Below are 21,348 nucleotides of genomic sequence, written 5' to 3'. Positions count from 1 at the left end.
ATACAGTAAATAATCATGTAAAGTAAATCCAAAACGATTTGTAGGCTTTTATGTAATGTTGTGTACCTCAGTCAAATTGCTTCTTTCATCAATCATTTAGCTAATACAGGGTCTTAAATTGTTAGATAATCCTATTGATGGAATGCGTGCAACATGAGGTCCTGAAAATTTAGTCGGAAAATGTTTGAAAATTTAGGAAGTTGGTAAGATTGAATTTTGACTTTTGCTGTGCAGTCTTGCCCTTCATACGCATTCAATATGATAGTGGTTTGTTTGAGGGAGTTGAGGGATATTGCTCCCGATTTTAAAAAGTACTATACTTATAAAATACACATTTTATGTTGCTTATGAAAGTAAATATGTCTTTTATGAATAATGGTTATAAGATTAAAATTATATTTGTAGACCAAATACATTTTGTGGTATTTTAATCAATGCAACATCAAATAAAGTTGTTGACTGCAAATCACAATTTTCACTTTTCACACAATTGCCATATAAGACAGGAACACCTATATACATTGCTATATAAGTAAAAAAGACAAATACTGAACAAATTGACACATGAAACTGTTAATGCTGATTGTGATTTTGATGCGTCAAAGACAGTCACTGTTTTTGACTTTTTTTCTCAAACGATTTCCTGCCATTTCCTTCCTCTTGCAATTTTAAAACATATATAAAATTATTACTTTGCTGTCATAAAATTGACGACTATTTTGTGTGATATTATTAGTTCATTCTCCGAAGGTTACATTTTTTTAAAACATGTATAAAATTATTACTTTGCTGTCATAAAATTGACGACTATTTTGTGTGATATTATTAGTTCATTCTCCGACGGTAACATTTTTATCCTCATAATAATTCAACTTTATTCGCTATCATAATAGTAAACTTTTAGATGAGGCCTCCATTGTACAAAAAAAAAAAAAAAAGAGTACATTTTCTACATGAGAACAGGCTCGTTGATGTCGGTTAAATGAAGGTGTGGAGGAATATGTTTTTTTTTGCATCCTACATTTTAAAGTGAGAAATAACATGTATAACTGTGCAAATGTAAAATGTAAAATGTAAATGTGCAACTGAATAAAAAAACACTGCGGCACTGTCGTTTCGTTTATAGTGCAAATTTGTTCAGAAGTGACTCAACATGTTCTTGCTCTGACTATGACCTGCAGTGTTCAAAAGCTCAGCGAGTTTTTCTCAAGTGATGAGATTGGAGATGAGCTGGAGCCCAGACCTATGGTGACCTCAAGTTCCAACAACCATAACCAAAACAGGTACCAGGCATTGGTAAGTAAATGTAATTCAAGCTTCAAAATGCAATAGTACTGTTACATAATTGGAGCCCCAAATGTGAAATCCCAAAGTCTCTATTTTTATTTAAATAATTATAGGTCAAAATGTACACAGTCATTATTTTATTTTTAATAAACACTCTCTTGGTTCTTTATCGTCATTATAAAAAAACAGCCTTTTGTTAAAGGTGTTGTTACCTGCGAAATGTAACTATGAAATTAAGTATAATCTAACTTTTTTTGAGCAAGTAATCAGTAGCTAAGTTACTTTTCAAGGTAACTGTTGCAAAGCTGGTTGTCACTTTGTAAACATCCCTAATGTCTGGATTGCCACAGCCCTTGAAAGTAGTGAACAGGAAGCGTCCCCCAAGAGACGACTGGAACAACTACAGATCACAGGGGGAGCACGAGGGTGACGGGCCATCCCCGATTGTGGACCAAGATGTTTGTATCAAGGTGAGCCTAAATGAAATGGAAGGCAGTCTGAGTATTTCCAGCCCTCTCTGGGGATTGTATTGATTGGCCTGCTCCTTTCATTCTCCATTGACTACAATGGATTGTGACTGCTTGCTTAGGGGCGTTCAATCATGTTCATCTTGTTTTCCATTTACAGCTGACTTCTAGTCATCTTTCTGATGCCCAGTTAACTATATTTCGAGAGATTTTTCGAACTGCTCCCTAAAAATGAAGAATGAGCTCTATCAATGTCATTTTGAATATCCAGCAAGGCTGGCAGTATTAAGAGCAAAAACAAGAAACAAAAACAAGAAAAAAAAATCATTGTATTTTATCATGGTTTATTATGTGCTGCTTTTCTCAGATATGCAGCGGTTATTTCACATGGACAGACGGCCCACCGACACTGGCCAATGTGGACATCGTGGTTCCTTTTGGTAGGCGTCAAGACGTCTGACGGTTCTCATGACTTTCTGTCTTGTTATTGCCAGTCTAAAATGCTGTCCATTTCAGGCAAGCTGACCATGATTGTGGGCCAAGTAGGCTGCGGGAAATCATCCCTGTTGTTGGCGGCGCTGGGCGAGATGCAGCGAATATCAGGAACAGTCACCTGGAACAGGTCATTTACAACTTTGGTCGCTATTCTTCCTATAATGCCATTGTTTGTAGCCTTGGACTAGATGAGGAATCCAATCTATATTTTCAGTTCCTTCTTCCTTTAACAGTTGGACTTGGGTCTTTTCTTCTCTGGGGTAATTGAGCTGCAAGGGACGCTCATCTTTTATTGATGTGTCCTTGAGGAGTCATATAATTGAGTTTTTATGACAGGGTAATACACTTTGAATTTAAATTAGTACTCCTGGTGGTAAGACTCTGCAATAAAACATCAGAGGAATCACAGGGCAGCGACATGCTGTTCTGTACGTCACATACATGTTATGCCCAATTGCGAGTGCATATGCAGTGTAACCCCAAAATGTGGGTTGTCCCTAGGATACTTTAGGGGTTTCTCATTCAACTATTAAGACTGCTCTCCACATGATTCAGCAATATCATTCTATATAACTCGTGCTGAAATTGTTCTATGATACCCCATTATTCCAGAGAATTCCACATCATTCCACATACTTCCGCATTTCATTATTAACACACAATCTCTCCTACATCTAGCTACATTATATGTTTTGGTTATCATGTTTTTTGGTTCATCAAATACTGTAAGTCCATCCATTATTTCTTCATAATGTCAATGACTTATAAACAGCACTGCTCTGGGTGCTTGGGGTTTGCTAGTTAGCTGTGTTAGCTGTGAGAAATAGCAAGTCCTACAGGCCTGAGAGCTGCTGGCTGTCTATAGTAAAAACTAAATGTCTGAAGACTACAACTAACATTCACATGCTCATTCCTCCTCTTGTCCATTTCAACCTGTGAAAATCTAAAAACGGTCATAACAATTCTTTAAAATTTTGTTTGGTTCATCCTCATCTGAGGTTGCATTATAGGAAGAAATAGGAGAAAATGTAGTTTGCACTCTGACTTCACCTAATGCAGTCAAAATAAGGGACTCATCGCAATGCATTAAAATTGAATACATTAACTGAATCTTTAACTTTCTGTAGCTCTCTGTATGTTGCGGAGCCTTTGATAAAGGTAAAGTGATATGCATTCTTCGTAAGAAGGCGCTTGCGTACGACAGAAGTTGTTCAAATTTAGCCTACCACAGAAATGCTAAGCACTCAGCTGCAAATGCAGCCACAGCTAATGATAACAACAGAGACGCTAGTGTCGAAAGCCATAGTAAGGATCGATGCCAAACTTGAACTCAAGAGCATGCATTTGAGCAAGTTGGCGAATGGATTATGTATTGTTTTAATTTATTCTTTTTTTTTTAAATTATTATTTGGCATTTCATAAAAGAAAACAGCACCATTCAGGCAGCCACGCCCCCATCAGGACAGCTGCACGACATAATTTATCACCACTGGTATGTGAATAATGTATCCCTTGCAAAGTGTCTTTGAGTGTCTAGAAAAGTGCGATATACAAGTGATGCATTAATATTATGACAAAGATTGCATAAAAAAGAGAAATAAGAATGTGTTCACCAACAAAGAGCATCTTTAATGCAACTTCAATTTTAAAAGGTTAACAAATCAAAAATGAAATATGAAATATTGTGAAAAGAGGGTCATTTTTATGTTTTGCTCGGATCAGACCAAAAATGGCAACGCTTGCAAACTACCACATTGATTTTGTCAGTGACTGTGAAATAAAAGTACTTAAGGTGAAAAACAGCACATCAGACTTCATCACCTGATGGTGCTTGGAGGATACTTATACATAAATGCAAAGCTGATTATCTTTATCTTGACATCAGAATATGGTAGTGGTAAATTGCCCATTTATCCTGGCTCAAGCATCCAGGACTCTTTCGCCAACACATTAATCCACCATTTAAAATCAGAAACACATTAACATATTAGACAGACTGTTCCAATGTTACTCAGAAAGTAACCAGCATCAGAAAGCACTTCAAGTTGTAGGCACTTGAGATTTTGGTGAGCGCTCAGTGTTTTGAGTAAGGAACTTGAATTTTATATACAAAATTGAGGTTCAGTCACTACACTTAAAGATAGTTGAATGAAAAATAACCCAATTTTTGGTCAAAGGGACCAGTCCACTACTACGGTCAATTTGAAATGCAATTTGCAAGGGGGAAAAAGGTTGGAAATAAAGTTGGTTTGTCAAATTAAGGGTTGTAGTTTGTGCAATAAAAGCCCGGAAAGTTGGGTCAAATTGATCCGAGTACTGAATTGCTTCTTCTTTGACCAAAATTGGGTTAGTTTTGAGCCACCTATTTTTTTAGAATGTAACACATTCTCGGTTCAAGAATGCCAGGAAAGTACATCCATTTCATATTTCTTATTAATCAAGAAATTTGTGAGTTCACATTTTTTTGGGCAGTTTTAAAATAAAACAATTGTAGTTGAAAAAGTCGTATTTAATGCATTTTATTGAAAAGAATAGCATTTGAGTATAAAAATAAAAAATAAAAATTACAAGCTGGTTGTATCAACCATTGCCGAAAGTGAAAAACAAAAGTGAATTCCTGGAAGATTACAGAGCATGAATGAATGAACGAATCTTTCATGTGTGATTTGAGTAACACAAAATGAAATCACATTCCAATGCCAAACAAGTATGACATGTCCCACATTTACTGTAGACTGCTGCAAGCTTTCTCCCCTAGTCCAACACAAATGCTGAAGACAGCAAGTCGGACATGATCAAAAAACAACATTTGCATGTGGAGAAACACATGCATGGAAAATGTCTGTGGATGTGTTTGCGTGGGCGTGTATGCAAGTCTCAGAGAAACTCCAAGCATGTGGACATATCTGCGGTCATTCGGGAGACACTGTTAATGAGAGTATAGCGCGGTTTGAGCTATTGGTGTTTTGCAGTTAATCTCTTCGGAAGCTGCATTTGAGCGTTACAGCCTTGCTCTTAGTATCTTTTTAGTCAGAGATGTTTGACTGCATGCTGAGGTAGTCACCCACTTTAATAAATGAGATAGCCAGGACACGCTCAGCTCACTTTGCCAAATTTGGGTCGAGCGAAATGAGAATGACTGGAGAGGTGAGGGTCTGTTAAAAGTGTTAGGTGCATGGTGCCAGCTCAGCTACCATGCATACGCAGTATATTAAACACATCCGACAAACTCAAAAACGCTCATTAGATCATGCAGCTGCTTTAGTTTCTCATATATTCCTTGTGTATATTTTGATCTCAACCAGATACAAAAAGAAAAACTACAGAGCACAACAAAGGTGGGAGACTGGCAGCTATAAAAGACTTGATTGAGTATCTCGGGAGTATTAATAGCTGTGCGTCATTAATGAGTTTGGCAACAGGCAAGACAGCATACACTGAACTGATGGCAGGTGGGCTTTCCGATGGACGTGATGTGGATCAAGTACTGGAATCTTTGTTGACAAATAAAAAGTCACAGAGTTGCTGTTCAGAGTTGGTGATGACAAATGAGGATATTGGCAGGTCTCGCTAAAAGCCAAGTACATTTGCATTTCAATTGTTGTTTGGTTTCTAGAGGTATTTAAAAAAAGCGGATTTAACATTGGTGCTCATATATACAAACATTGCTTTGTAGATAAATGGTAAATGGAATGGGCTTATATAGTGCTTTATTCAGCACATCGTTCACATTGTTTTACGAAGACTCACATTCATCCAGCACACACAATTCATACACTAATGAATATTCCCTCAAGAAACGCTTAAAGGTTATTTAAGGTGTTGTGTGTGTTGTGTGCTACGCATCACCGCTTCTTAAATGGCCAACAACATTTAACTTCCTCGCAGCCTCACTGGTATAGTGCTGCAATTTTACAGCAGCCATAAATCAGCAATATCAGGCAGCACTCAGCTGTGACCAGTCTCTGGGAAAATGACAATTGGTGCAGCCCAAAAATACATGTGGGCTTCAACTGAGCCTGTGTAAAGCCTTAAACAACCCACCTCACATTTCAAATGCACTTTAAAAGAGTATGTGTCCATTATAGCAGTGACTTTTGAATGTATTCTGTTCTCTGCAACTACATTATTTCCTCTGATTTTATTTACAGCCTGCCCAATTTGGAGTCAGAAGGTGATGAAAGGTAAGTACTGGGAGGGAAAACAAAATGTCTCCAAATGGATCATTAGCTTGTTTTCCCTATTAATTACACTTGGCCAACACAACCCCCACTGCTATTGGAACGGCACACAATGCTTTGACAGCAGGTGTCTGCCTAAGTACTGTCGACCCTGATGGACCGTGACAGGCTTTGCTCCTCGAGTCTATATATAGACTCAAAGTTTTGGGTGTGCAAACCTCTGACATCGTCATAGTTTCCCCACTTGACATTGATGAAGAAAAGATAAATACTGTACATAATAGTCTAATTTATATGTTCACGACGAGCAGAAGCACTAAACCTATCTGGTCCTACTTCCTTGTTCTTTATAAATAAATAAATGAAAAAATCCAGTTAACCAGTACAAGGGAATTATACGTATAGTATATAGCCCAAATAAAGAAGTAAAAGAGAAATCCATGATTAATGAAAAATGAATGAACTAAAAATTAAAGATGTTCTGCTATTCCTCAGGTTTACAATTGTTTGATTATATCTCCATAACATGATGTCTTTTAAAGCTTTTTGTGAAGATAGCAAGGGATCTATGCCTTCTCAATTGTATCTCATAATTATTCCATAAATGAACACCTTTTGCTGAAACACATTTGCTTTATATTTTTTTTTGTTTTGCATTTTTTTAAGACACCTTCACCCCTTAGCTCATAATCCATCATCTCTTTAATTTTGAACAACCTTTGGACACATTATACTTTGTAAAATAATTGTGCTGTTTTAAATTCAACAAGATCTTAGAATTCAAGAGTAATTCTTCTGGTAAACAACTGGTTAGTTGGTTCTTTATACTTCAAACTATTAATAATTCGTGTAGCTTTTCTGGGGGAGTTTAAATATCGACTGAATGTTTGTTCTTTAAGTATTACCCCGTTACAACGCCCATTATGTGAAGTATGGCAGTAATGATGAACTGTATAATGTAAAGTGCATCCACAAAGTATTCAGGGCGCTTCATGTTACAGCATTGTTCTACTGTTCTACTGTTTTTCATGTAACTCTCATCCGGTACACCTGATTCAAATGTTCAGCCTCAACCAAGCTTTGCAAAGGTCTGATAACAATCATAGTTGCTTGAATCAGTTGTACCGAATGAGGGTTATATGGAAAACAGGCTGAATAAGGAAGGGCTCTGCAGGACTGGACCAGGGCACCTGTGCCCTAGATGAAAACATGTATAAACAAGTTTTTTTCTATTAGTCAATGCAGTATTGATGAGCTATATGGCATGAAGTATAAATCATATTTGTGTTCTGATAAATTCATGTGTTTTATGTATTCTTTGTAGTCCCACAGATAGAGACACAGCGGGTGATGGTGATATCAGGTGAGCTCTACAAACACACAAATGACATCCCTAAAACATCTCCATGGAGACCCATCATCATTATCAGTTCAGTCAAACAGCCGTTTTCATGTTTATCTCAAATCTAAAGATCACAGATTTCCTCTCCCTCCGCCGAGTCGCTTCACACTGAGCTGCACATGGCCTTAGCAAACACATTTCAATCCTTCATGATCACCGGGTGACCTTTTAATGGACTTGAGCACTATTCATGCATAATCACCTTTTAGAGTCGAGCAGTTCCCACTAAGACTATTTTGCCGAAAAAGAACATTTTTTTTCAATCCGATTGTTTTCAAAATTTTCCCTCCTAGTTTTTTTTTTTTTAAGAAAACAGGTGAAAATGAAAACTTAAATGATTTTTTTGCTTTGATTTGATCAAGAATTTTACATGCATAACTCTTGGAATCAAAGTGCAAAACATCTGCCTTGCATTTAATGCGTACTTATGTAAAGAAATGGAGTGTAGTAGAACATTGTGGGGGATTGATAAAGCGCAGATTTAAAAAACTTTTTTCAACTTTGTTAGAGAAAACTGCAGCTTGAATCACATAGGATACAACAAAACATTCTATTCTGTTCTATTTCATTTGTATTCCTTCTTTTTTTAAATACAATTTTGGCAAGGAACACCAGCCTGCCCCAGTAACTCTGGCTCCTTGTGTGAAGGACTCCATCTCAGTATGCTGCTTTGTAGCGACAGTTTGTTGGTTGACGTGGTCTTGTTCCCCTCGCAAAACTTGTTGTAGTTGCTGAAATATGTTCCTTGTGCTGTTGCCTTTTGTTGCAATAGGCTTCGAACAAACGTTGCAGAGGTACTTGCTCTACGTCTGTTGCCACAAACACAAGCGACTTCCAAACCACTGACGATACAACTCGTGTCTTTACGAAACAAATGATTTGCTTCCTTTAGCCGTAGCCATGTTGCGTCAGCCTTCCATTTGGCATGGTGTGAAGGAAACAAAACGAAGGCGGAAGCTACAGAAGCTCACGGGGTTGAAAAGCACCGCGGCAAATAGATTTTTTTTTTAAGTCGTAAAAAAAAAAAAAAAAATCAGAATCAATCAAAAAAACACTATATTGACCAGGCCTAGCACTTACAGATAAAATTTGTTCCGACCTTCACCACAAGTCTTGTGTTTCATTTGACACCTTTGGTAGGAAGAGATGTGCAGTAGCCTATGCGTCCCAGAAGCCCTGGCTGTTGAATGCCACCCTCGTAGAAAACATCACATTTGAGATGCCGATGATCAAAACCAGGTAAGATTGGTCTTGGAATACACTTTGAAGTAAATACATAAAATTACTGTATATGAAAATTGGGTCCCAAACAATTAGTGACATCCTTATGGACTTGCCTTGGTCAGCGCAGTGTTAAGTGTATGTTTTGACTGGAAGAATTCTCTTGCAAATAGTACAGGAAGCCATTAAGAGATTATCAAAGTGCTTGCAAAGTTCTTGACCAAGTGCTGTGTTTTTGTTAACAATTAAAATTAATTATTGTCCTGTTTGGGTCACTTTAAAAGGTTACATGCTGTATTCTCGGATAATGACTTTTCTGCTTTGATTTATAGGTCCATTTTCAGTAGCTGCTTCTAATGGACTTGCTTGGTTGCTGTAGTGATTTTTGATGACATAGATTAGCTCCAATTCACATTTCTATTCAACCACCTTGTTTAGTCATAGCCTTTTTATTTTTCAGTTCAGCCATATAGAGTCAATCTTTATTTATCTTTTTTATCCACCGTGTGTTGAGTCCAAGCAGTGTTCTTGGATTTCTGGTCAACTATTGATGCATCACTGTCACCAGAGGAACTAACAGGTTTCATTTTGGCGATATTGTTGGTATACCTCACGCTGATTCTTTTCACTATTTTATTTGTATTGGTGTCCACTAGATACAAAGCTGTCATCGAGGCCTGCTCACTTCAGCCTGACATCGACATCCTTCCACAGGGGGACCAGACGGAAATCGGAGAGAGGGTACGTAAACTGCAACACATTTCATTTGGATTCCTCGATAGGGATTTTTACTGCCTCATCTGCTCGTCGCTCATCTCACTAGGGCTCTCTGCATAGAATGGCAGCAATATTTGTCATCATTACTGCGCTGTGGGGATGTAATGCTGGTGTGTGCAGGGATTTGAATCAATCTTTGCTCGGGGCGGTGCACATTCATGCGTTTGGTGATTTTATTTATTCCTGTCTGTAACTGAATATGATACTATCTCTTCCCTCTTTAAACTGGTTGCCTTTGTTGCAGGGTATCATCCTCTCAGGAGGGCAGAAGCAACGAATCAGTGTGGCCAGAGCCTTGTATCAGCAGACCAATGTTGTCTTTTTGGTGAGTCTCGTCAAGATCCCTTCTCAGAATCAGATCTAGGGATTATTTTCATATTTGTGGAAAATGGTTTATTTATTTGACAAGGTCCAGGTTCAGATAAGAATGTGCAAGGGGGAAAAAGCTTTTACATAAATGAGTATTATGCTTTTCCTTGTAATGTTTCAGTTAAACTATCCTGGCCAGACCTTTAGCAAGAATAAGATCAAATGACAAGTGGACTTTGAAGCTTATTGTAGATGGATGCCCAGCAACTCAATTGTTTCCAAAAGCACTCGTATAGGGTCTTCCTTGAATTTGTCACACTTTGAAATGTCTTTTTACAGGACGACCCATTCTCTGCCTTAGACATTCACTTGAGTGACCATCTCATGCAAGACGGTATCCTCAAGATGCTGAGAGAGGAGAAGAGGACCGTGGTTCTGGTCACACACAAATTGCAGTATCTGCTGCATGCAGACTGGGTGAGATCTTTGTCCAAGGCTCATAATGAGTGGCTCGGCATTGCTGTTTGTGACCTAAATTTGCTAAACTGAGAATCGAGCATCCGCCCACGGTCCCAAATCATTTTGGAGTGACAGTTCATTTGTGTCCAAGAGTGGAAGGTTTTGTTATACTTAGTACATGATACGTATGGAACAATATAAACCTCGCATCTCATCCCACAAATGATACTTGTATTGCTTGATGAAAAAAAAATATGCACATTCTCATGTAGGCTACATGTTAAATTGGCGTTGCACATTCGCTGTCAATGGAGCATGTCAAGCAGAAGAGGAGAGAAAACCACCTGCATCATCAAAGTTGCATGTATGGGAGGATTTTGGCCACTCTGTGTCACAGCCTCCCTGGCCAGCCAGCCCACTCTCTCTCACAAACCTGTTTGACCATATTCCTCTCAATGAGTCCAATCAGTGCCAGGTGCAACCTTCTACCTTCCCAGCATAAAGGCCCGTCTCTTCCTGCCAGTCCCTGCCAGATTGTCTTGCACCATATGCCAAGAATTCTCGTGTTTACTCTTGCCTTTCCTACTTGTGTCTCAACCCTGCCTCTTCCTGACTACGCGCTTGCCTATTGTTTTGCTTTTGCCTGCCTGTGTCTTGACCACACCTGTCTTCGACTACCCTCTTGCAAGTTACACCTGTCGGAAGAACAGCTCCACCAGCCTGACCACAATCCCGCTATGTTTACCTGTCTGCTGCCTCCCATGCCGCCTAGTGCAAGCCAGCTCCAGTTGCCTCATGACCTAGCTGCCTTGTTGTTAGATAAATCCACTGATCTCAGTTACCTGCTTTCGCGTGCTCGTGGGTCCGCTCTTTGACACTTAAGATGAAACGAGTCCTTGACTAAAGTCGGTACTTAATAAAAGGATGCAAGGATTTTTTTTTCAATTTGTTTATTCATATGTTTATGTTGATTGTTGTTCATCGCTATACATTGACATGTCAAGGAAGCTGCAACAACATGCTAGCAAGCCACCAAATAACACATGGACATCAATACAATAGCCCTATCAGGCGTTTATTTATCCATTTATCTTTACACAATAAATACTACACAATACACGCATCAACGCACCGCCTTTAAAGGATCATATTCAATCATTGATTGAGAACGCTAACAAACCTTTTATCAGTTATGTTGTCATAACTTGATGATACAGCACAAGTCTCCGCTAGCCTAATGTGAGGCTGTGAGGACTATTCAAATGTTTTGTTGGACATTTCAAACTCTGATAGAAAGAAAGTATTAAAAATAAATAAATAAATAATATTAGTTGTTAATCCTGTCATATTATTGTTTAATACAAAACCTTGCTTCAGATCCCTGGGATGAACCTGCAACAAAAAATGCTTCACAAAATCAGAATAGTGCTCCTCAAATGAAGTAAATTATTCACAAAACTGGTCTGTAAATATATATTTTTTAGCCCTGTTGTCTATGTGTACGTGTACGCCAAAATCACAAAGATAGTTACAAAGTTACGCCTGCATCTATGTGTCTTTCAGATTATTGCAATGAAAGATGGCACCATCCAGACTGAAGGTACACTGAAGGACATCCAGAAGTCTGAACCTGAGCTCTTTGAGCAGTGGAAGACACTGATGCACAGACAGGATCAGGAGTTTGAGCCGGTAATCAATCAGCAGTCGCCTGCAGGGCCATTTAATATTGAACTGCTTTGGTTATACTTTGCTCGTGCATATTTAAAAACTATATTGCTCTATGTAATTAATGTTAGATTGACTAGGTATTTGCATAACACACACACACACACACACACACACACATTGCTGTCTTTTGTTTAATAGGGAGACCATATTTTTCATCTCCCCTCTAGGAGACAGTAGCATCAAGCATGACAGATATGGAGAGAAAAAACCTGCGGAGAGCAATGTACTCGAGAGAGGCTGCTAAGACTGAGGAGGATGAGGAAGGTGAGGATTCCAAGCACTGATGCTAATGAACAATTACATGTGGACGTGATTAAGAAAAGGGCATTCTGTCCTTGAGTTTACCGCATGCAGCTCTCCGATTGTCTTTTCTTGCTGCTGTTTTGGTCCTGTCTTGATGGAGACAGCATATAATTAGCCTTTTCCAACAATAACTTTCTTTTGTTTGCTTCACTTTGTAAAACAAGGCTTGAAATAATATGTTGTATGTATTTTTGATCATTATTATTATTTATAATATTTTATATCTGAGACCACCCCATCACAGAGCGTTTCTCTGGTTTTAGCTTTTTGTGTCTCTCCCTTCCTCAAGCCATTTGATATGACACAAGTTTGTCTCCCAATTTCCATGTATTTATTTCAAGTTTGCTGGGTGTTGTGGTGGTTGTGCTCTTTTTCTGTCTTTCGTGTTGTTTTCCACATGCTGGAGACAACCCTGGGGTTGCGCCATGGCTACCCCAGCACCAGTTTTGCATTCTCATGTTCGAACGAGCAGGTGTGGGCAGTAAGCATGGTTCAGCAAAAAAATAAATAAATACAAGCAAAAGCTGCTTCACAATCAAAACTACAATATAAGCGCTCTCCCATTTTTTGCTTTTCCAAAATCCTGCCTGCATAGCGTAGGACACTAATGGTAACCGTGAACCGTTTTAGTCCTATCTCTCGCCTTCCAGGTTCCTGTCAACACTCACGTGCAGCCTCATGCTCCTTAACCTGCTGCATGGTGTGTGGAAATATATATTTACAGCAGGTGTTAATGCCAGTTCCACACCCTCAGTTGGCATATGCTCCGCCGCTACCGCAAAACATTTCATCCATCGGAATAGTAGAACATGTAGTCCTACCATTATATCAGTATTCACAAGTGAAACCATTTTGTATATTTAGATGTATTTATTATTTGTTTTACACTTAGGTTTATGTATATTTTAAAGATGGTTGCCTCCTCATTCACTTGTTACTCTGATTGAGTCAGTTTGGACTGAAATCCTGCATAATACTCTATATCAGATATGTCCACAATGTAGCCAGGGGGGCCAAATGTGTCCCTTGTTCAAATTTCCACTTGCCCACTTATGCCTCTGGCATAAAATGAATAACGCGTGGCACATCAGCACTATTGACAAAGTAGAAAATACATATGTGATGTGTTTTGACGAAAGCAGGCGTGTCAAGGATATTAGTTTTGAGTTACTGACTAAAAGGTGAATGTTGGACAGAAATGTCCATTTTCAGATTTCTAAAAAAACTCAAAAGTAATCAAAGTGTATGAAAATGGGAGATTAGTAAACGATGTTCCCCACTGCCAGGAATTTCTTCAATACGACAAGCTAGCAAGCGCCTCCGTGTGATTCTGTCTCAAAAGCCCCGTAGTTCCACTTCTTGATGGTCATTTTATGAACAAGTGACCTGAACGGACAAAAAACCAGTACAGTTGAAACAAAACACCATTGATATGACTTTAGCATGACATTGAACAGAGACCAGATGGACCTCAAGCACCGTGCCATCTGTTCCTCACTCACCTTGTGTTAGGCACGTCATGTTAACCGAACATCGGTGAATAATTCAGATGTAATTCATCATCAGTAACAGAGTGTCTTTCTTTAAGTGGTCTATTTCTACTTTTAATTTAATGCGTTCCTCTTTGCAAAACATGTGGACACCACTACCCTACATAATTATCCTTGTTACTTGGACTGTGTGAATAGGCCTTCGTAACTGGCCATATGCCCACATATTTGCGATGAAATGTTATAGGTTCTTGGCCCCCTAGCAAAAGTAGATACTGTTGTATATTTTGTATGTGGAATTGCTTATTATGCAGAGAGTAGAAAAGAGAGCTGACAAATGTGTAAGTGGATTTTAGGGAGTACAGAATATATCAACAATTTGCAGCAGCAGAGTGCAGCTAAGTAAAGAAATGAGGTTCATTCCAGGTAAGAAAAAAGTGTGGCTCTGTCTTCATCAGAGACATTATGGCATGTAAAATCCTTCCAGTGAACTCATCCCTTTCTTGTCTGCAGAAGAATCCTTGGAGAGTGACGATGACGACAATCTGTCGCAGGTAATGCGTCAACGAGCCACCATACCCTGGCGCTCCTGTGGCACCTACCTGTCCTCGGCCGGGATCCTCCTTCTCACCCTGCTCCTCCTGTCACAGCTCCTAAAACACACCCTCATGGTGTCCATTGACTACTGGCTGGCACACTGGACCTCACACGTCATCACGGCCAAGTCGGACACCACAGCACGTAATTGTACACTTGTTCAGGTGAGGGAGAGGAATGTTTTCATATTCACTTTGGTTCCTGTCTATATTTGAACAGAAATGCACAATGTGATGTTATTTCAATTCATTCAGCTCAAATTAAAAAAAAAAATGCTGAGAAATGCGGAATCAAAATGCCTATATAAACTCTATCTCCACTTCAAAACAGTGCCGTCTTTTTATCCGGACGTATTATTTATTTGCTAATGCTGTGATGAGAGCATGGATTTCGATTTACACATTTTATTACGGTTTGTGCCAAAGTTGAGTGTGTGAAAGGAAAATCAACAACAAACTACAGTCAAAACAAAATCTCTCACCTTTGACATTTGATGCTTGGCTGACCTAATGAATGAAATGAAGCATGTGACGCGCTTTGTATCAAGGTATTGTGTACCATGCATCATTGCAACGCCTACCTTTGCAAACATGGGGCCCATGCTTTGACTGCCCATCGTCGATCAAAAACATATGCTTTTGTAGTAGAGGTTATTATTCCCTAAAATATTTGTATTAAAAATACCTCAAGGCCAAATACATAGCAATGCATTAACTTTATTACATTTCACAACAGTAACTCTATAAGTAAACTTGTTTATTGCGTGGAAAACCGAGCTGGTATTGCCGCAATGTTAATGCTGAGAACATTGTCGCAGTCCTTGTTTTATGACAGATTTCCATTCCCGCGCCATTTAAATGCATCTATTTTTTTCATGTATTGAGAAGTTCTGTCACAAATACAAAACTAATCAAAGCCAGTAGTATGGTTGTAACTGCACACGCGTTTTGTAACTATTCTTGCAACAATCTGCTAATTAGCAAACATTTCTCGGCCCCCATATCATGTCCTTTTTAATTGGCTTAACTGCCTGCGTTCACTGTAAACTATACACTGTATTCATAACAGTTTTTCTGAAACGCGGAGAGCAACAAATTACATAACCAAGTTGGCGCTAATCTGTGAATCACTGTTCAGCCGCTCTGACCTAAAACACTAGCACAACCGTTGACTGCCAGCTCCAGATGGAGTGTTCTTTAACAAGCCCTCAACCACATGCCAGCCTCTTCTTTAGAACAGCAAAATGAATGAATTGATGAATAGGGCAAGCTGGAGAAAGAAAGACTACAGTGAATTAATCTTTTCAGAGTGAATATTATTACAACTCTATGCGAACATGAAAGATGCCGTTGACTCTCCTGAAATGTCACAAACATACCCTGTGTATGACAACAAAATAAAAATACAACAATATATTGTATATTACTACTTGCAGATTTAACCTAGAGAGTCACATGCTATATCACATTTGTTTCAGGTCAGAGAGATCAGGTATCAATATATATTTACAAGTCTAAATATATACATATACAGCGTGCGTGAGTGCGTGTATGTGTATGCCGGCTCACATTTCCCATGGTCATGTAAAAGCTAAGGACTCTGAAAGGCACCTCAATCTCCTCCCTTATTTTTTGTTCCATTCAAACACACTTCATATTGACTGAAGTAGAAGATAAGCAGTGTGCTCGGTGCCAAAGGATGCTTGGCTGAACTTCAGCGCAGTGAATGCCTGCCAAATGTGTTTAATCTGCACATAGACACAGAGCTAAGTCCGCTTCCTGTTATCAAATAAAATTACTGGCCCTCTTAATGTAGCTGCAAGTCCGTTGTCGTGCACAACACACTTACCATTAACACAGTGACAAGGAATAAGACAAGTAGACTGTTTGATGTTTCCAGTGTGCATTATTGTAGTGAGCAGTTACTCTGTGTTATCAGTGTCGTAAAGAGGTCAATCCAAAGGAAGTGCTGATATAAGTGTTTGTCCATCAGTCGATTAGGAAAATCCATACCAGTCATGGAAGTGAATTACTGTCCTTCATCCTCAAACCTCTTCATAAATGGCTTTTGTTGCATATATATATATATATATATATATATATATATATATATATATATATATATATATATATATATATATATATATATATATATATATATATATATATATATATATATATATATATATATATATATATATAAACATATATTACTGTTAGAGTAGCAGTATTAAGAAATATTCCATAACACTGCAACAATGTTCAATTGCCTTTGTGCTTGTTTTCCAGGACTGTGGCTTCAGTCACTCCTGGTATCTTTCAGTGTTCAGCATGTTATGCTGTCTTGGCATCATCCTGTGTTTGGCCTCCTCTGTGGCTGTGGAGTGGACCGGTCTCAGCGTGGCCAAGGAGCTTCACCAGAACCTCCTGAACAAGATCACCCTGGCCCCCATGAGGTACAAACCCTCGATGTACTGTAGCAGTACGATGTGCTGTGATGTGCGAAAGAGATTGACGATGTGTGCGTTTGTATTAAAAGCAGAATCGCAGTTAAAAGGACGCTTTTTCGCCCCATTACCCCAAGCGCCATCTGCTTACATTTCACAAAGCCCACACGCGCACACATAGACACACGCACACTGTCCTGTCTCTCATACGTAAATACATTTCAACCCGTCTCGTGCTCAAAATCAGATGGGATAGGCTTTAGCGCACATGCAACCTGGATCGAGGTCAAGTGCCACATTGAAATGGACGAGAATATTTGTTATATATATTTTTTCGACATTTCAGGTTGTTTGAGACCACGCCACTCGGCAACATCCTCAACCGATTCTCCACAGACACCAACACCATCGACCAGCACATCCCGACCACCTTGGAGTGTCTCTCTCGCTCCACCTTGCTGTGCGTGTCCGCCCTGGGGGTCATTTCCTACGTCACTCCCGTGTTCCTCATAGCCCTCCTGCCGCTGGCTGTCACTTGCTACTTCATCCAGAAATACTTTCGTGTTGCTTCCAGGTAAGACTGTCAGGATCGGGTCATGTGGGTCGTTTGCACAAGATGCATGATGACACCAAGTTCATTGAGACTTCACACAAGTCATCGCATTGTTTATCATCAAAAGATGAATTAAAAAAAATCCCATGTGAGTGTCACATGTAAAATGTGGAAACAACATAAACCATACCTTAAAATAAACTTAATGCAAGCAATGCAACTCATGGTCATTTTAAACAAATGTATTACACATATCGGGCAACATGCAAGCATACTTTAGCTTTTGAGAGTAGCTGAATTAGCCTCATTTTGTCGAACTTTTTTGAAGCAGCTGTTGTTTCCCTTTCTTTTGCGAAGGGACCTACAGCAGTTAGAGGACAGCACTCAACTGCCTCTGCTTTCCCACTGCTCTGAGACGGTGGAGGGTCTCACCACCATTAGGGCTCTCAGGTGAGCTCATGAGCTCCTTGAATGATCTCATGCATGACTTGAGGAATATTCTGGTGTCTTTGCACTAATAAAATAACTTTTCTGGTTAAGTAATGAAAAGAATGTTTTCCTATTCCTCAGGTACGAGCCCCGGTTCAGACAGAGGTTGCTTCAGTTTACAGATGCCAACAACATCGCCTCGCTTTTTCTCACAGCAGCTAATCGGTGGCTGGAGGTCCGCATGGTAATAACTGCTTTAGAGTGAGCATTTTTAGCATTAGAGAACGTACAATGTTCCTCCATCTCGCCTTCATAACATGCCGCCTGGCGATAATGATATAATGTGGGGCCGTTCATCTGGCCCCGGTGGAAATTAAATTTTAGCGTTAATGGATCCCTGGGCAAATCTGGACTTTTTTTTAGGCATGTGTGTTGACAGGAAATACACTGCTTTACCTCTTTTTATTTTGACCACATGCTGCATTAAATCAGTTCAACATTCTCCGTTGACATATCTTCCGGTAGGAATATATCGGGACCTGTGTGGTGCTGGTAGCAGCCGTGGCTTCCATCACAAACTCGCTCTCTGATGACCTGTCTCCCGGACTGGTGGGGCTGGGCCTCACCTACGCACTCATGGTGAGATTACCTGTCTGCTGAGTGTCTCACTTGTGACCCCAGGATATTACCTCAGACCTCGACAAAGAAAAACATGTCATAAAACAAACAACCCAGAACGCTGGATCAAATAATGAGTCGGTCCTCTTTTTTAATTACTCATAACTGGTAGATTTTTTGACCCAACAGTTACAATGCAAATATGTTCGCTAGCTGCTGTAAGTAGGTAGCAATAGCGCCACACATTGTCCCAAATTATTAGTATTACAAACTAAAAACTGTTGTGGTATTAAAACTAATTGAAGCAAATCTTCATCTAATATTTCCCATTGTAACTGAAGAATTATTGATTGAATGCCTTTTATCTACCAGGTGTCCAATTACCTGAACTGGATGGTCCGTAACCTGGCGGACATGGAAGTACAGCTGGGATCAGTCAAAAGGATTAACGGCCTTCTCAAAACAGAACCAGAGAATTACGAGGGTCTACTGAGTGAGTTCCATCTTTCATTAGAAAGCGTTTGGTGTTCTATAAAACTTAATCAGTTATCATTAGTCAAGTTATTTAAACCTGGCTCTGACCACTCCTCATCCAGATAGTCCCCTCAGACCTTAGCGCATTCATTTGTGGGCACAAATTTATGTCTCAGCAAGACAGCAAAGATGATGAACACAATTGCATGAGACATCATTGGAAAGGACACGGTATCCTTTCATGAGCACACTAGGACTATAGAATAGCTCGAACGAGTCAAACGATATGGACCAAAAAGAATCCAAAAAGTTGACACAGACAGGCTGGGCCTCAGGAGTCTTAAGGACACAATCCATCTAGTTTGCGATCCAACTCACGCTAGGCATATTTTGCTGTGATTGCCAGCCCTGTCTCAGGTCCCTGACGGCTGGCCCCAACGTGGCGAGATCCAGATCCAGAACCTGAGCGTCCGCTACGACGCCACGCTCAAACCCGTGCTCAAAAATGTCCACGCTCACATCAGCCCCGGGCAGAAGGTAAGAAGACTTCAGCTGAGAGCGAGCTAAAGAAGCATGCCGAAATGAATGTCGGCTGTGCGCTTGGCAGGTGGGGATCTGCGGCAGGACGGGCAGCGGCAAATCATCTTTCTCTTTGGCCTTCTTCCGCATGGTGGACATGTTTGAAGGTTTGCGTGCATGTTTGTCGCTACTCTTCCTCGTATATTTGATCTGAATTCTTTCTTAACTTTGCACAGGGAGAATTGTGATTGATGACATTGATATTGCCAAGCTGCCCCTGCAGACGCTGAGGTCTCGCCTGTCCATCATCCTGCAAGACCCCATTCTCTTCAGCGGCACCATTCGGTATCAGGAACAAGCATGCGTTTTACCCGCCGATGTTCTTGTCACGTCCCATTAGATCAAGTGACACCTCAAGAGGATAGATGAGATAGAGGGGCTTTAAAACTTAGGCTCTGCGGTTGTTTATGTCAAGTTTGCCGCATTCCTTGAAAAGAGCCTATGTTATTTTTAGACAACTGAAGAAGTGCCTGTACAAGCTTTCCAGAATAGATCAGTTTTATTCAAGTGGAACTCTCTGCTCGATTGCAAATCTGTTCCGGGGAGTAGGTTTACTTATTTGTACTGACACAAATGTTCTCCTATGAGCTAATGGAAATATAACTAATCTACCTCTTCCTGAGTTAAGTAGCTTCACAATTTAGAGGTCCGGGGTTTGACTCATGATTCCAAATTCTTTTTTCCACCTTCTGTCCTCATTCCATAAAAACATGCAGGTCACGTTTTATCCTCTTATGGCTCGATGAATTAATTCTCATTGAAATTTAAAAAAAATTAAAAAATAAATCACTGCGTTTCCTGGTTATCAGAACATGAATAACGAAAAACATGACCATTAAAAAAAGAGATGAACCTAGATAGTAACCTAAATTACCACCCTAAATATTTATTATTTTCCATTATTTTTTTTGTTTTTTAACAAGTTTTTTTAATTTTGTTAAGTAGTCCACAATAAGCCACAATATGACTAGGAAATACCTTGGATCATTTGAAAACCGAACCATAAATATTAATGTGAGGTCGTTTTTGGAAAAAAAATAAAAAATAAAATAAAAGATCATCTTTTTGGGAGCCCTATTAAAAAGTACATAATGCCCCAAAAAGTCCTTGTATTCTTTTTATGCATAACATATGTACACTAATTACAGAGGCGAGCAATTCGTTGCTACTGCCAGAGCACCATTTTACACCAACGTACAGCATACGTGTGGATGCATGCACGCTAGGCGTTGTGTTGTTTGGTGATTAGTGTTATAATCTTGTCTATTTGATTAGTATAATTATGTGATTGAAGGGAAGACTGTAAGGTTTAGCTTTGGATTGAAGATGGAAGTGCCAGTAGTGATGATTAAACAATGGCTCGATGATGACGGAAGGGGGTCTCTATACACATGGGATTGCAAATGACGGATTAGCAAAATATACAAATAAAAAACAATTATACAAATCAAGTTTGAACATATTGTGACATTGAGTATGCAGGCTTAAAATATGAACTCACGCTCAGAATTGATATTGATTGTGGTGTGTTTT

At 39.4% G+C, this 21,348-nt stretch overlaps 1 protein-coding gene across 2 annotated transcripts in view; it reads left to right on the top strand.

Moving 5' to 3' along the window:
* abcc8 (ATP binding cassette subfamily C member 8) overlaps positions 1-21,348 on the top strand; it is a 44,933-nt gene that overhangs the window by 20,480 nt on the left and 3,105 nt on the right. Inside the window, exons 14-36 of one of the 2 annotated variants that reach the window (XM_088417745.1) lie at positions 1,182-1,296; positions 1,638-1,757; positions 2,122-2,194; positions 2,271-2,376; positions 6,401-6,433; positions 7,755-7,793; positions 8,973-9,071; positions 9,710-9,794; positions 10,075-10,155; positions 10,479-10,616; positions 12,162-12,287; positions 12,494-12,590; positions 14,633-14,673; positions 14,770-14,880; positions 17,005-17,171; positions 17,509-17,736; positions 18,073-18,165; positions 18,286-18,388; positions 18,670-18,783; positions 19,135-19,255; positions 19,643-19,773; positions 19,844-19,922; positions 19,992-20,100. In XM_088417745.1, coding sequence (XP_088273871.1) covers positions 1,182-1,296; positions 1,638-1,757; positions 2,122-2,194; positions 2,271-2,376; positions 6,401-6,433; positions 7,755-7,793; positions 8,973-9,071; positions 9,710-9,794; positions 10,075-10,155; positions 10,479-10,616; positions 12,162-12,287; positions 12,494-12,590; positions 14,633-14,673; positions 14,770-14,880; positions 17,005-17,171; positions 17,509-17,736; positions 18,073-18,165; positions 18,286-18,388; positions 18,670-18,783; positions 19,135-19,255; positions 19,643-19,773; positions 19,844-19,922; positions 19,992-20,100 — 2,409 coding nt within the window. Of the gene's footprint in view, positions 1-1,181; positions 1,297-1,637; positions 1,758-2,121; positions 2,195-2,270; positions 2,377-6,400; positions 6,434-7,754; positions 7,794-8,972; positions 9,072-9,709; positions 9,795-10,074; positions 10,156-10,478; positions 10,617-12,161; positions 12,288-12,493; positions 12,591-14,632; positions 14,881-17,004; positions 17,172-17,508; positions 17,737-18,072; positions 18,166-18,285; positions 18,389-18,669; positions 18,784-19,134; positions 19,256-19,642; positions 19,774-19,843; positions 19,923-19,991; positions 20,101-21,348 lie in introns of both variants that reach the window. The other variant, XM_088417744.1, reaches the window with a different exon arrangement.

The sequence above is a fragment of the Hippichthys cyanospilos genome, chromosome 6, assembly GCF_059441005.1.
Source record: "Hippichthys cyanospilos isolate Australia breed blue-spotted pipefish chromosome 6, RoL_Hcya_1.0, whole genome shotgun sequence".
NCBI classification, from domain to species: Eukaryota; Metazoa; Chordata; class Actinopteri; order Syngnathiformes; family Syngnathidae; genus Hippichthys; species Hippichthys cyanospilos.
This window is presented reverse-complemented; position numbering and strand designations above follow the sequence as displayed.